General features: G+C 49.8%; 1 protein-coding gene across 1 annotated transcript in view; it reads left to right on the forward strand.

Annotated features, from left to right (window-relative positions):
* Positions 1-5,136: 5,136 nt before the first annotated feature.
* The window catches only part of MXRA5 (matrix remodeling associated 5), a 27,605-nt gene continuing 16,010 nt past the window's right edge, over positions 5,137-16,731 (forward strand). Inside the window, exons 1-5 of the mRNA XM_007460484.1 lie at positions 5,137-5,183; positions 6,148-6,309; positions 7,667-7,882; positions 13,111-13,240; positions 13,488-13,878. Of these exons, the coding sequence (XP_007460546.1) occupies positions 5,137-5,183; positions 6,148-6,309; positions 7,667-7,882; positions 13,111-13,240; positions 13,488-13,878 (946 nt within the window). The remainder of the gene's footprint in view (positions 5,184-6,147; positions 6,310-7,666; positions 7,883-13,110; positions 13,241-13,487; positions 13,879-16,731) is intronic.

Below are 16,731 nucleotides of genomic sequence, written 5' to 3' on the forward strand. Positions count from 1 at the left end.
GAGGGAGCGCGGCCCTGGGACACCTTGACCTCAGACGTCTGGTCTTCAGAGCGGAGAGCAGTCAGATTTCTGTTGTTTTAAACCACAGAATTTATGGTAGTTCATTACAGCAGCCACTGAAAACTCATATAGGCGCGATCCAAGTTTGAAGGCTAATTAGGAGTCATAACGATGCCACGCAGTTTCTGTTTCAGCTAGTATTTTCTTTGCCGTTTTCTTCCTTGGAAAATCATGAACAGAACATCGTTTTCTGCTCCACACTTTCTAACTGCTTTGAGTCATGTGTTCCTTCCACTTTATTCCTAAGTAAATTCTCTTTGCATCTTTAAAGACCACGTCCCAAAGCCTTCATACTTCTTTGAACTCAGTTTGGGTTTGTGCGCCTGTCTAAGCTCTTCTGCTTACAACACATGCCTGTGTGTTGTCAGTGCCCATGCCACTGACGATTCGGCAAATCCGTGTTTCTCTTCCGTGATGTGCAGGGAGAACTGACGGTCACCAGACGCAAGAATGTTGTCCTGCTTGTCTGTTTTCAGAATGACTTAAATTCTCTGCATAAGTCATCTGTTGTCCATAAATGAGGCTGCCCATCCCAATTCATGAAAGAGGCATGTTCCCAAAGCATAAGGGACCTTACCTGGTGTCTTGAATGCATCCACAGGTGAGAGAAATACCCTGGGATCTATCCTTATGAGACCCACGGAAGGGCCAGGGATCAAACCCTCACCCCCTGCAGTGGAAGCGCGGAGTCTTAACCACTGGACCGCCAGGGAAGCCCCAGAAGTACCTTTTAATGACCTTTCATTCCAGCCTTTCGCGCACCTACCGCATGAAATCCCGGAGAAGCTACTTGATTTGTATTCCTGGAGGCAGGATGTAAAATCAGCATAAATGCAGGTTAAAATGCTTTGTCAAAAAAAAAAAACACACACCAAAAACCACAAGTCTTGACACTGCATAGAATGTTGAATAGTCACCATCACAGGACATCTCTCTGAAATGAATAATGTCACCTTGAGGTAGAGACCACTGGTAACTTTTATTTCCAAAAGGAAGACCGATCTTGGTTTCTGACACGTTGCCATCCAGAGCTGAGGTCTGTGAACGGGGGCCTCGGCGCGGGCTGCTCACCCCAGTCTGCGTGTTATCCCGTGGTATAGAGGAGAGAGTTGAAATTCCATTATCTTATCCCCCTGCACTTGGTTTCCTACCAAGCAGAATTTGGACACCCAGAGTGGAAGAGCCTGTGTCTGTGACTCGTTCTAGATGTTTCGGGCTCAGATAAGGGGGAGGGATGGAGAAATGGCTTGCAGTTTGCCCAGCAGTCCCCTTCAGCGCGTCCCCCGTGGTGGGTCGGACTGAGTTCACGTCTGTATCCGATGCTTTTTCTGTAGATTTCTACCCTCCCCGCCGAGCAGAATTTGCTCCAGCCCATTTTGCAGATATAACTCAACTGTGCTTGGGAGATCTGGGGAGTTCCTCGGTTGTGTACTTACTTTTTGTTCTGTTTAAAAATTCGCTGTTGAGAAAAATCTGGAAGCATTTTAGTGAATGCAGCAGAATGGGAGACTTCCACTGACTGTGGTATGAAGGAACGAAGCAAAACAAAAATACCCCCTCATTTTCAGAGAGGTTGCCAGTAGCTTGTATTCTCATTTAAGGCTTACCCTAGACAGACCGGGGGCAAGCTTCACACGCAACATTCCTGAAAGTCTGTTTCTGCTCAAATCAAGATACATCCCCACTAGCTATTAGTCTACCCCTGGGATTTCCCAGTTATGCGAGTAGACATTTCCTGTGCAGACTTTTTTTTTTCCTTTCTCTCCAGCCATCCTAGAATATTTAGGGTCAGTCCTTCATCTGATTATGGAGGCTGGGTAGCAGCCGGTGATGCAGGATTTACTTTTACAATCCCTGTTAAGCAAAAAAACATATAATCCCGTGGTCACGCACAGCCTCCCCTGGAACATGAAACTCTCCCATTCAAGATTCAGAGCTCCAGCTCAAGCAAGAGACAGCCACTACATCCCCAGAGATCCTGTCTTGGGGAGAAATCGGGTAAGAGGATGAAAGATACAAGAAAGGAGTAAAAAATAAAGGAGTGTAGGTTCCACAGATCCTGTGTATTAACCACAGGTACGACACAGGTACTGTGTTCAGGTCTTTGTCTACAGGATTGCATCCTGTGGTCACAACAGCCCTGAAAGATGGGCATCATTGTTTTTAGGTTACATTTGGGGAAGCTGATTTTAGGGAAGGTTTCTGCCCAGCCAAGAAAGAGTGGGAAGGAGGAAAGGGGGGCGTAAGCCCAGCTGTCTGTGCTCTTTACCAATGGCTCTAATGTTAAGGGGGTCCAATGAGAAGCCTGGATGGGAGGGCTCTTATGGTGATGCAGACAAAATTCTTCAAGGAGACAGATGCCGCCAGAATTAGAAAGATGGAGAAGCAATTGCTGATAAAATCGTTGGGTGCGCCATGCAAGGAGCTGCCATCCACCGAGTCACATGGTGTTTGGTTACTCTGGAGGACTCCAACCTCTTGTCACTTTGGAGGTCAAATCACTCCTTTCCTCAGAAAGCACATTCCGTGCTGCCCTAACTTACTGACCTGTCCCTTATCCCCTCAACCCTCCTCAGCCTCCACCTTGTGGAATTGTGGGGAAACAGGTAAATTTAATTCAACCAACATGTATTTAAAACCCTCTGTATGCAAGGAATTTTGTTGGCCCTTGTGGGGATCCAACAGTAAATCAAACATGCTTTCCGGAGCTAACCACCGAGGGAGCAGAACAAATGTCGAAACAAAAGGAATAAATACACCAAACTACTGATTTTTTTTTAAAAAAATTATGGAATCGTGGAGAATCCGTAATGCTGTATTCATGGATTTGTCACATCCGTTATGTACTGTGACTTTTTAAATCTACACATTTCTTAGTAGGATTGAACCTCACTCACTTATTCATGCATTTGATTGAGCACCTAGTGTGTGCTAAGCTCTGTGCTAGTTTCCAGGTTTCGAAACGTAACCATATAATTAGACAAGGGCAAGTAACTGGCCATAAGACAAGCAAAGGGCCACATGGATGGGCAGGAATGTTGGAAAGTGCTATGAGATGGAGGCTGAAGAATAGATCATCAAAGAGCGGCAGGGAAGGGACAAACGATGGGCTGAAATACGTACCTCAAGACGAGAACATGCATGGACGTAAGAAAAAGGAGGAAGGGAAGAAGGGAGGGGTCTGCTACCATTCCTTCAAAGCCGGGACATCAGCAGATATGAGGTCCCTGGACAGGCTGGCAAGACCCTGCCACGTCATGTATCACCGTGGACAACTTCAGAACTTGTTTGGAGCGTGGGGCAGCCCTCCAGGTTCCGGTGACCCGCTGGTGGTGGGACAAAAAACAATTGATGAAGGAAGAGGCAGGCAGAAGCTAAGACCTGACCGCCAGACTACAGTACCGAGCGGGCAAGGCCGTTGGGCTCGACAGTTCTCAGGTGCCACAATCCACTAGACTTGGCCACCAGTTGACTCCAAGGTCCTAGAGGAGGGGCACATGGGGACCGTGACTTGGGTTTCCAGTTTAGCTGAGTAGGTGGATGGCAAAGCCACGAAAGAAAGCTAAGGAGATGTTCTGGGGACACGTTTTTAATAAATGTAATTAAAGGGTTTGGGGCATTTCAAGAAAGAGGATCCCTAAAACCAGTCCCTGGAAATATGTCAACACACATTATTGCTATGGACGCAGTGAATGGACCCACTTATGAACTGGCCCCTGATCTACCTGGTGGATGCCTGCCACCTTGGGCAAGGGGCAGTGAGGAATTCCTAGACACTTTTTTGTTGTTGTTTTCGGTTGCAGTGGGTCTTAGTTGCCGCACGCATGTGGAATCCAACCCAGGCCCCTTGCACTGGGACCACAGAGTCTTATCCACGGTGCCACCAGGGAAGTCCCTCCTACACGCTTTTCAGGAGAAACTAAGCCAGTGCACACTGGGTGCATCAGAAGCAGCTCATCTTAAGGTTCATTTCTGGACACCTCCTAGCAGCTCTTGGACAGGTACCAGGCACGCAGCAGGCTCACTCAGGACACCTGGCATGTTCCCCTCCTGGATGCCGGCCCTGGGACACCCCCGTTTCTTTCTCTTCACAGTGGGTGCTCTTCCTAGCTCTGCCCAGGGGGGCTCTGCTGATGAAAGTCCTCACCTGACCCCTTGGTCCCCTTCCCCAGATCTGATTCCTCCTGGGAACCAGGATACCTCCTTCTCTCCCTTCCCCTTCTGCGTTGGGGACGCAGGGTCCTCTCCAACCTCTGTTATTTCGCCCTGTCCACAGGCGGTTCTCACTTGCCCCAGCCAAGTACCACCGGGCTCCCCAGAATGCCGGCACCGGCCCAGCCCCCCTCGGGCTCTCCAAACGGGACGGGAGCATTCCACCTTTTTGGCAGGAGGATTCCGGCAGGGGGAGGGAGGCTGGCGGCCAGGAGCCACAGCAGAGGCGGGAGGGCGTGGCCGCGGGGCTCACGTGGCAGCCGCGCCTGCCCCTCGGGGTGGGGGTGCCGGCGGGCGCAGCCGGCTCTTGCCAGCCCCCGGGTTCGGAGGCGCGGCCAGAGAACACTCCGGCCCGCCCGGAGGAGTGCAAACCCTGTTCCCTCCTCCGCGGAAAGAAAGAGATCCTCTCCAACTCTGCTGGGAAGGGCACTCCGGGTGCGGACTTCGGGCTGCAGCTCGCACCGCGCTCCGGGCCTCTGCCCCTCCCGCGGGTCCCCGGAGTTCGTCTCGGACCCGCATCCCTCCTTCCCAAAGCCGTGTGCGCTTGCCCCCTGCCGTTCCTCCCGGCGGCGTGGACGAGGCGTGCCCACTCGGGACGCGGCACCATGAAGAGCCGAGAGGAGGGCTGAGCGCAGAGCGGCGCGGCCAGGGGCCCTGCGCCGGGGCCCGCGCCCCGTGTCCCCGGGGTGGGGCAGGGCGGGGGTGGGCCGAGGCGTGCACTCGGGGAAGTCTCTGGGCGACGCGCATAAAAGAGCGCCGGCTCGCCGCGCCGCGCTGGGAAGCCGCGCCGCCTCGCCCCCGGCCCCGGGAAGGGCATGGCCCCGGCGGGCCCCCGGCGGTGACGCGCGCGCGCCGGCCCCGCGGATGCTCCGCGCGCAGCGCTCCCGTGTGCCGCGGCTTCCGAAGGACAGGTGAGGGCCGAGGGCGGCCGGGGCGCGCGGCGGGGAGCCGGCTCTGTCTGCCAGGGTGGGTGACGAGAGTGCGGGACGGACCTGTGTCGCGGGGCGCGAGGGCAGGCAGACGTGTTGAACTGTTTCCTGGCACTGCAGTGGAGGGCCCGAGGGCCCGGCTTCCGTCCAGGCGGGAGGCTGACGGAATCCTCCGGGAAGATGCGCTGAGTAGGTCTAAGGAACCCCCGAGCCTTTCTTCTCTCCTCCCCCCCCCCCTCGCGACCTCTCACTCGTCCCTCCCTGGTTTCCAGGGAGCCACCAAGGGGATCCCCCAGCGTAAGCGATTGCGCTCCTGCGTTGGCGGGGGGCAGCGCCGCTGCAGGGCCGCCTCGCTCCGGGGGCTGAGGCTCTCGTCCTCCTCCCCCCTCGTCTTCCCCTGGAAAGGGGGAGACGCGAAGCCCCCCTCAGCCGGGGCCTGAGCCGCGCGGGAGCTGGGGAAGTCACCGTCTGGGAGAAACGTCCTTCGCTGCCCGGGTGCCAGGCCTCAGAGACCCGCGGGGCCACCCGAGCCGCGCTCGGGGAAAGCTCGGCGTTCACCGCGCCGCCTGCCCGGCGCGTGAGCGCGGGCGCTGGAAGCCGGCCAGGGGCGCAGGGCCGCGCGCCCGGCCCCTCCAGGTTGTCTGCCGCCTGGTGTCCCGAGGCCAGCCTCCCGGGGTTCTCCGGGCGTGCCGGGAGGTCCCGCAGGCTCAGGGCGCTTTCCCTCGAGACCTCGGGACGAGGGTTCCCTGGGGAGCGTTCCTGCGGTCGTCCGGGGGGAGCCGGGTGGAAGGCAGGGTGCGGGGCGCGGCTGGGGAGGGGGCATCGAGAGGCCGTTGGCAGAAAGCCAGGGCGGAGGTCAAGCACTCAGGCGGGAGCGGGGGAGGCCTGGGCTAAGCAGAGCCAGCCGGCTGCTCTCCGCAAAGCCGCAGGAGCCCGTTCGTTCCAGGGCGCAGCGGAGGCAGCTGCGCTTGCCTGTTGCGCGGCCGCCTGCACCGTCAGCTCTGGAGGGGCAGCTGAAAGGCGAGACGCGTCCGGATTTTAGAGGGCATCTCATTGGAGGTCCTGTAACGGATGCGAGAGCTGCGGCCTCGGGGTGTCCCTACCGCGTGTCAGCGGACGGAGAGTTTATGATCAGAAGTGAGGGCTTGCCCAGAGCAGGGACGAACCGACAGGCGCGTTTCCCTTCTGTGCGCTTTACTCTCCGTGTGTGTTACTTATTTGCAAATGAACTTCATGCAAGAGTTGACAGAAATATGAGTCCATGAAGGAAGGCATGACCGGTGCATGAAAAAAATAATCACGGACATTCTAAATGAGGTAGCTGATGCAACCTAATTTTTTTTCTTTCTTTTTTGCGGTACGCGGGCCTCTCACTGCTGTGGCCTCTCCCGTTGCGGAGCACAGGCTCCGGACGCGCAGGCTCAGCGGTCACGGCTCACGGGCCCAGCCGCTCCGGGGCACGTGGGATCCTCGCGGACCCGGACACGAACTCGTGTCCCCTGCATCGGCAGGCGGACCCCCAACCGCTGCGCCACCAGGGAAGCCCACAACCTAACATTTATCTGACCGTTTCTTTCCTTCCTTCCCTCCCTCCCTTCCTTCCTTCCTTCTCTCTTTCTCCTTCTTTCCTTTTTTCTTTCTTTTGTCTTACTGATCTTTTTTGTTTGCCTCAAGATTCTTCATCAGGAAATAATTCCTTTCCTCTTTCTCTAGTGGCAGATTTTTCAGAGGTTTGCCCCAAATTTCCTCTCCGGTAAACTATGATTGCTGCACCATCTCAACATTTTGGCTCTTCCAAGGAAAAAACAATTAAGGATCATAAACAAAACCACATATAATGGAACATATTTCGCTTTAGTGAAGCCTCTGTAAGCACTTGAAGAAGATATAATTAAAACTTTAAGGAATGTCATTAGAAGAAGGAAACCCTTCTGATAATAACGGCCTTCCTGAGAAGCTTTTTATTCAGATACTTACAGTAAGCAACGGCTCGGCAATAACGTTGGAGGCGGACACATAACATTTACTTTTATTATTTACTTTATTGTAGAAACATGAATGTATCTCTCCTCTCCCTGTATCTATAAGCACAAATATATGTACACATTTACACAAATAATATGTCTGTGTATGTATACATTTATACACGCACATATGTATGTAAGTACATTTATGGGCGTGTATGTGGGCATGTGTATTCCGTACCCTCCTACACAGCATCGTGAGATTTCCAAGTCATCTCAAAGTCAGGAGGGAAGGTTATATTCTATAGTGACCATTAAAGTGAATGGCGAAAGATTAAAAAAAATAAATTTTGTTGTTTCTTGATGCACATGTTTTGTGTCACTAAAATATACTGTATGATGTCTTGCGAAGCTTACTAACCCCGTGGTGCACAATTCAAGTAAAATCTGCTGGAAATACGGAAGCGCTACCTGACATCTGGTTTTGTGGTTCCACGACAGGTGTCCTGGGATGACCCACCCCGACAAGATGCCAACGCGGGCGCAGTGGCGAGCACTCTCCGTGGTGCTGATCCTGCTCTGGGGACACCCGCGCGCCGCGCTGGCCTGTCCGTATCCTTGCGCCTGCTATGTTCCCAGCGAGGTCCACTGCACGTTTCGCTCCTTGGCTTCCGTGCCCGCTGGGATTTCTAAACATGTGGAAAGAATCAATCTGGGGTTTGTACCACTTTCTTTCTGAGCCATCTCAGCCTCCTTGCATGCGTGTTGATTTGGTTTTTCGTTATGTGTGTGTGCGTTTACGTAACTGCGAATATATATTCCTTTATGTGTCACTGTGTCTTGCGTTATGTGCTCCTATATGGGCTGAATCGAGGGGGCATTTGTAACTCTACTAAATGTGGTCCTTTGGGGGCTGTTATCTGAATTGATCCATCACCGGAAGCTTCTATCACAAGGCTTAATAACGAACCGTCTCGGACAGCTTCAGTTCCTTGATAAGTCTCCGTTGATAACAGTTCTTTAATATATTGCAGATATGAAAGCACATGACACACACATCAGTATACTAATAGCATTCTAAATAGACTTCCGGAACTATTACAGAGTAATAAAAAGAATAAGTGAGACATCTGTGACATTTTGTAGGTTATCTGCATGACGCAGTTGTGACATTGAGGAAATAAGAGTTCTCCCAGATTTTGCCTATTTAAAATATTAATATCTTTTGAACAGATATTTTAATGCAGCATTTCAAGGTAGAATTTTTGTATTTTTAGTTTCCTTTTATAGCCATATGTGCTTTCTGTACATGAGTGTACATTGCTATGAATTAGAGGTGCTCACATACAATTTTCATATTAAACAATGTACAACTTCGGTAGCAAACTGTCATTTGGACTTTTTCAACAAAACATATTAGCTACTTTCTACCGCCCATAAAAACAGAATGGTTTAGGGTTTGATGAATAGCCACTGTGGGAACATTTTAATAAGATGAAATGGCCTAACCCGAGTCGACGAACAAAAAATTGTAAACCTGCCCAGACATATCTGAGTACAGAGATTCAACCATTCTTGCATTTATTGATTATGGAGTCCAGTAGTAGAATAAAAGAACGGGAAGTTAAGACAATAAGAAAAAACACTTTGTGAATCCATAGCAATAGACCATTAAATAGCCTCCTCCAAAAAAGTTTGGCAAACTTTAAGATTTGACGCTCTGAAAAATCTAACCACGGTGATGATGGTTCCGTGGGGAAAACAGCTTGGCTTTGCCAGCAGAGAGAATAGTAACAGTTTCCTTGTTACCATCTTTAAATCATTTTACAATTTTAAAACCAGTTTCCTTTTCACAATTTTACAATTCATTCAGAAGAGGAACTGGGGCTGCTTTGAGTCAGGCTAGGATGGGCTGTGCTAGTTTGTAGAAAGGAAAATAGAGCTTATCCATGATTTCTCTTCTTTCTTACACCTCCTGGGGTGCAAAAGAGCTCTGTCTAGGGATCGCACCTTTCATGAGCCATTTTCAGCACAGTGTCTCTCTTGCTGGGTTAACTACCTAATCCCTCAAGGCTGACCCCTTGTCAGGGCACAGAATCGGGGCTACTGTTAGGCCTTCGGGGGGCCCCCTGGACTGTGTGGGATTGAAGGTGCAGGGGGACTGTTTTCTGCTGTGCTTCCTGTGTAGGAGCCCCGAATGCCTCACCTGTTGTGTGTCGAGGGTCTGGGCTGTCAGGTTGGCTGGGAGGTTGGGGAAGAAACCACATGCATCCTCCCCCAAAAGTTAGCTGTGTGATAGCTTGAGACTTGCAAGACCTATAAACTATTTTTTTTGTGTGGAGCTGTTTGCATCTCATTCAGTTTCCAGGAGGGTTTTCTTCTGCCCATCTTTAAAATGACGTGTTTTGTAAGCGTGGAACCTATGTCACGTGTCAATGAGAACATAGTTCTTGGTGGTTTCAATTTAAACAATTAATAGTGAAGACAGTGAATTACAGTGTCCTAAAGGCTTTGCCACTAGAATGAAAGACAGACATCAAAATTATTCTTTTTCCTACCGTCTCCAATAAGATCTTGAGATGGTTTTGTGTGATATTAAAGATAAAGGGGGGAAAAAAAAGGAATAGCTTCACTGCACCCACATATATTACTTCCATCTGGCTTGATTTGTAACATTATTCAATGTGCCACATTTTAAAAATCACTCTTATAGTATCACAGCACTATTTCTGGAAACCAGTCTCAAAGCAGATAACGAGGCTGGCATTGTGCCTTTTGTTGGGAAAAAAACAAAACAAAACAAAAAACAATAGCAACGTCTAATACAGATAGAACTCAGGGTCTGAGTTGTCTATTAGCGGTCTGGAAAGGGCTTAAAACTCTCAAGGAATGAGGGATTATTGGCAGAGCAGTAATGAAAATTTTTCATTCCCACACAGATGTTTTTAGGGTTCTCACTCAGCACTGAAAGAAAGATCTGCTGTTTCCTGTTTGGACAGCCCCAAAGCTTTTTCAGAAATTACTTTCCAAATATTTCTGAGTAAGAAAATATCATTCAGTTAAATGTCTGATTTATAGACCTTTAAAGATTTTTCCCCCTTTGATTAAAATATGAGTTTTGATGACATCTTTCTGAAATTTCTCCAATGCCCGTTAGCTCTTTTTCATTTTAAATTTTGCTTTGGGATCCTAACGGGTATCCGTGAAGCAATTTTACATATATTTGTTTTTCTTTCTTTTTTATTGCGATATCATTGACACCATTATATGAGTTTCGGGTGTAGAACATAATGATTTGATATGTGTATAAATTGCAAAACGGTCCTGTGTTTCCGATATATAAAAATTATTCCATTTAGCTGGTTATGTAGTCAGTTATTGCCCGTCAACATATGGGCAGGATGCTTTGGAGAGACGGATGGGTAGCTGACCAGTTAGAGGATGGGACTGTACACCAGGTCGTTTCAGTCTGCCGGTCAAATTACTTTCCTGACTGCCACGTGAGTTTCCCCGTCTCTCTGCTGGCTTTTAGACAGACGCAGAGAGAATTCACCCACGTCCCTTGGGTGTGCCGAGAGAATACCATGCTTCCTGCACTCGCTGTTCAGGTGATCCCCTTGTCTTTTGTCTGTCCCGGAAATGTCTCCCCCCCCCCCCCCCCCGCCCCCCAGCCCCTCCCGGGGGCCAGCCATATTTGCACTGTGCCATTGAAAAAAATAACAGAAGGCAACTCGCTGGAAACCGCCCCCCCCCCCCCCCCCCGCATTCGTAACCTTGACACCAGCAGCTCCTGCATCTGTCACTCTCTTAAAAGGAAGCACCAGGAAGGTGATGCAGGAAGGAGGACTCCTGAGCTGACATGCCCCCCATCCAGGACTTAGGGGATTTACTCAGGTGGGGAGGGAATCCAAACCAGGGTGATCCTCTGCACCCGAACATCTTCCTCCCCTTTATGTCCTCCCCGCCGTGGCATCCACCGCTGTAGCTGGACGTCAAGTTGGAAGTGAGGCTCTGGGGAGACAAAAAAATTCCAGGGGAGGAATAGCACAGCCTTGAACGAAAATGTGCTGCGGGACGTCAGACTCTCTCTGACCCATCTGAGAGATGGAGCCTTTGAATTGCCCCACCGCTGCCTCCGAGTCAAGACCTGCCTCTTCCCTCTGGCCTCCCTACTCTCATTTACCTCTGGGGTCTTCGCAGGTGGTGTCACCTCCCCCCAGGTCCTTAGTTCGTGCGTCCGTTCGGGAATGCTTCCTGCGTGTGCACATCTCAGGTCTTGACGTGCCTCCTGAGCCCCACCCTCACCGTGGCGTCTGACAAGCCTCTCCAATGTCCCATGGCAAATATAACTTGCAAGTGTTTCCCCCGCAAGCTTTTTCTTATTTGCAATTCCATCCCTCAGCCATGCCTGTGGCCTCTTCCTCTAAGCACGTCTGGAAACTTCCCACGTACGTTTATCTCCACGGCTGCCACCCTGCCCGCGGGCACCGGCGTCCCTCCCCGGGATTCACGTGGTCTCCTCATTCCCCTCTTGTCTGTCTCTGACCCATTCTGCACAGAGTGGAGCTTTGTTGTTTTAACAGCGTGAACTTCTCCATGCCACAGCCTTCCTGAAAACCCTCTAGTGACTTCCCGGTGGACTTGGAACAAAGGAAGCCCTTTCCTCTCTACATTCTCCCGATTCTGAGCTTACCTGGTCCCTGCCAGCCTCACCTGCTCCCCCTGATAATATTCTCCCACGAACTGTTTCCAGACGAGCCTCAGGCAACGAGGAATGGAAACGAGTTTCCAGGCTGAAATTCATCCCCTCGGGTGTTCACCATCTCAGGCAGGTTTCTCGGTAGAGTCCGAAATAATGATGAACAAATGAGGCAGCACATCAGCCCCCGATCCTATCGCAACCTGGGTTAAGGCAGGGACTCTCCACTTCAGCACATTTGACGTTTGGGGCCCACTTACCGTTTTGGACACCACGGTTCCTTGCCATGGGGGCTGGCCAGTGCATTGCAGGATGTTGAGCTCTGGGGTGGACCTCACCTCCCTAGAGGCCGTGATCACCGAGGTGTGGGGCACGTATGTGTCTCAGGAGGGAACTGGACCTGGCTATCATCTGCCGAGTTAGCTCTGAGCTTTTACCAGCCTTCTCTACAGATGCATTTCCTTTTGTTGAGGTGATAAGGGGAAATACAGAAATCATGTCACGATAGATGTGTTGGATTTCCGCAGAAGCCCTGACCCCAGGCTCCTGCCCTACAACACAGCAAAGGTACAGGATTCTCTGTTCATCTTATAATCGGTTCTCCCGGGGTTCACTTTGGGGATTCCCTGGTGTCACTAACAACGGAGCAGTGAGGAATTTCCAGACCGGCCGAGGAAGCGTCTTTACCAATCTCTGTGCAACAACAACACCCGAAACGCACCAGAACGTTTACAGATAACTTCCATCACCCGTCAGAAATGGGAGCTTGTCTTTGGGAAATAAGGGTGTCTGTTTCATTTGGTCCTTTATTTCAGAGAACGTCCCTGTCTTACTATATGCAAAGCCACTTCCAAAGCTGTGTTTTGGTTTTTGGGTTTTTTGGTTTCCATTCACGCTGGCCACATGTCTTTGTTATGGTTTCCAATGAGGGGCCCTTTCGACCAGCTGCGTTTAAAGGTCTAAATCTTAGGTATCTCCCCAGATAGCCTGTGGCCACGTAAGTGTACTCCGAGTCAGAATTCCCAGCGATCATGCCTTCACTGAACGAAGGCTGATAAAAATGTGTGGGTTTCTTTGCAACCTTAGAAATAGACAAGGACACAGAGAGAGAGGATTATGCTTTGCGAATGGCACCAGTACAACCTTAGAATCAACATTTTGCTAAGTTGCGCCTGGGTGGGCTGGGAAATCCTCCCCAGATGGGATTTAACTTCACTGTTCCTCATTCCAGTTACTTATTTTCTAGGTTTAATAGCATACAGGCTTTGTCGGAAACCTCGTTTGCGGGACTGACCAAGTTGGAGCTACTTATGATTCACGGCAATGACATTCCCAGCATCCCCGATGGGGCTTTGAGAGACCTCATTTCTCTCCAGGTAAACCCGGGCATTTATGAACAGCACGAATAGCAGCCTCTGGGGCCAGTCGTGAAGAGGGGAAGCTGTAGAGTGTTCCCTAACAATGATTTAAGTGGCCTTTTTTTTTTTTTAACGTAAGAAACGAGCTTCACGTCATTACTTTCCTGCCCTTTGTTCTGGTTTCTGTTCCTGGTTGTGGGTTGGTTTGTTTTCTGGTTTTTTATTTAATCTTAAACAGGATTTTCCGTCCTCCCTGTCTTTGTAGGTTTTCAAGTTCAGCTACAATAAGCTTCGAGTGATCACAGGAGAGACCCTGCGGGGGCTCTGGAACTTAATAAGGCTACACATGGACCACAACAAGATCGAGTTTATCCACCCACAAGCGTTCAGTGGCTTAACATCCCTAAGGCTACTCCACTTAGAGGGAAACATGCTTCACCAGCTACACCCCGCCGCGTTCTCCACGTTCACGTTTCTGGATTATTTCAGACTCTCCACCGTGAGACACCTCTACTTAGCCGAGAACATGATTAGAACCCTTCCCGCCGGCATGCTTCAGAACATGCCGCTTCTGGAGAATCTTTACCTGCACGGGAATCCGTGGTCCTGTGGTTGTGAGATGAGGTGGTTTCTGGAATGGGACGCGAAATCCAGAGGTAAGGACAGGAGAGCGGCTGCCTGACTCTTAGCTGCCCAGCCTTTACCTCTCTGGACAGTTTACTTTCTGCGCCATTGTTTCATCTTAGGTCGGGTGAAACCACGTCCTCAAACCAGTGAGGCAGGAAATGGTATAACTGAAATGTCAAGACAGCTCCATGGCATAATTCAAATGCATGTATCCTTTATCGAAATGTAGAGTAATTATCATTTCATGAGTTACAGACAGTTGACTCTGGTTGCCATAGCATGGATGTTTGGAGTACTCTTTTCGACCTTGGGTTACAGCTAAAGGTCGGATTTTCCGTGCATCCTCCTCCTACAGGAAGTGTTCAAGGATGCTCGGAAAAGAGAACACTGGGCTGGCTATGAGGTTATTCTTTTGTGATGGGGGATACAGGTGTTCTGTATCGAACCAGAGGGGAGGAAAAAACCCAGGATTGATAGGTCAAAGTTGCAAGAAAGTAGATTCTGCATCAAAATAAGAAAGATATTTTTTCCTTTTTCTTTTACACCCCCTTCCCCAAGCCCCACGTTGGAACCCATCCTCAGAGCCCGTTGAGCTTATCCTACCTGAGTCTCGTGGCTCATCTCCAACCTCACAGCTGCCAGCCTGGGTCTAACTCCTTTCTCCTGTCTCTAAGGAGGCAGATGGGGTGCTCTGAGTAGGTCTTTTTCTTTTCTTTTTTTAAAAACATTTCTTACTTTATTATTTTTAATTTATTTATTTATGTTTGGCTGCGTTGGGTCTTTGTTGCTGCGCGCGGGCTTTTCTCTAGTCGCGATGAGCGGGCGCTACCCTTCGTTGCGGTGCGCGGGCTTCTCATTGCGGTGGCTTCTCTTGTTGCGGAGCACGGGCTCTAGCCGTGCAGGCTTCAGTAGTTGTAGCGCGTGGGCTCTAGAGCGCAGGCTCAGTAGTTGTGGCTCGCGGGCTCACTCGTTGGGGCGCGCGGGCTCTAGAGCGCAGGCTCAGTAGTTGTGGTGCACGGGCTTAGTGGCTCTGCGGCCTGTGGGATCTTCCCGGACCAGGGCTGGAACCCCTGTCTCCTGCATTGGCAGGCGGATTCTTAACCACTGCGCCACCAGGGGAGTCCTGAGTAGGTCTTTCTGCAGCCTTGGTCGGTTACCCTGCTTCAATCAGCTCCCCACAGAGCAGTTGTCGGACACGTTTTCAGAGTAAACACCCGCTCATGCCTCACCACTGCGTCCATCTCCACGGTTTTCCTGCTGCTCTTAGGATAAAGCCCACACTTCTTACTGTAGTTCTTACAGTGACACTCCCACTCAGTGCCTACCCTCCTGCAATGGGCTGGTCCCACCGTTCCCTGTACTCACTCGGCTCTAGCCACACTGCGCTGCTTTCTGTTCCGTGCACCGTCTGAACCGATTTGTAGCTCAGCGTCATTGGACCTGGTCATCATCTACCAAGAAAACTCTTCTGCTAGATGTTCAAGGGTCTGGCTTCTTTTCAGCGTTCAGATCTTCACTGAAAGCTCTCCTTCTCTGAGAGGTCCTGCTCCCCTTAATTTCAGCTTAGCCTCTCAGCCTGTGGCCATCGAGGAACTTCCAGCCCGCACACCTTATGTCACAATTTTGTTTTCATTTATACATGTCACAATTTTGTTTTCACATATAAATATGTATTTTTTTACATATATGTATATATATTCTTTTGCAGATTCTTTTCCATTGTAGGTTATTTATTGAGTACAGTTCCCTGTGCTATACATTAGGTCTTTGCTGTTTATCTATTTTATATATGGTCCTGTGCATCTGTTAATCCCAAACTCCTAATGTACCCTGCCCTCCTTTCCCCTTTGGTAACCGTAAGTTTGTTCTCTATGTCTGTGAGTCTGTTTCTGTTTTATAAATAAGTTCCTTTGTATCATTTTTTTAGACTCCATATACAAGCGATATCATGTGGTATCTGTCTTTCTCTGTCTGACTTACTTCACTCAGTATGATCATCTCCAGGTCCATCCATGTTGCTGCAAATAGCATTATTTCATTCTTTTTCATGGCTGAGTAATAGTCCATTGTATATATGTGTCACATCTTCTTTATCCATTCATCTGTCAATGGGCCTTTGGGTTGTTTCCATGTCTTGGCCATTGTGAATAACGCTGCTGTGAACGTTGGGCTGCGTGTATCTTTTTGGATTATGGTTTTCTCCAGATATATGCCCAGGAGTGGGATCGCTGGGTCGTATGGTAGCTCTATTTTTAGTTTTTTAAGGAACCTCCATCCTGTTCTCCATAGTGGCTGTATCAACTTACATTCCCACCAACAGTGCAAGAGGGTTCCCTTTTCTCGACACCCTCTCCAGCATTTATTATTTTTAGACTTTTTAATGATGGCCATTCTGACTGGTGTGAGTTGGTACCTCATTGTAGTTTTGGTTTGGTTTGCCACAGTTTAATGGAGGCACTTGCAGTGGCCGGGTGTCTTTCCTCCATGGAGATGGTGAGATTCAGGTTCTTTCATCGATGGCTCCACTTTACATTTGATATCAGATTTGCTAAATCAGGCAAAGGATGAGGAAGGACAGGCATACTAACCTCTTAATTTTCTTAATCAGAAAAGACACACACCACCTCCGTTCGTATTTCAGTGCCCAAACCCCACTGTGTCCAAGACAGGCTGAAAACCGTCCTTTCCCAGCAGAAACTCTACACGATGGTGGTGGAATCATGAAGCTTTTGGGGGTGGAGAAGCCACCGCAGCCATTCTGGAGAGACATGCCTGTGCCTTTGTGTGCTCATATGTATGCATTATGTCTGTATATGTTTGAGTGTGTCCATATGTGTGTCTGTGTAGCATGTGTTGTATTTGTGTGCATGTGTGTTTGGGTG

This window comes from Lipotes vexillifer, unplaced genomic scaffold, assembly GCF_000442215.2.
Source record: "Lipotes vexillifer unplaced genomic scaffold, Lipotes_vexillifer_v1.1 scaffold512, whole genome shotgun sequence".
Lineage (NCBI taxonomy): Eukaryota > Metazoa > Chordata > Mammalia > Artiodactyla > Lipotidae > Lipotes > Lipotes vexillifer.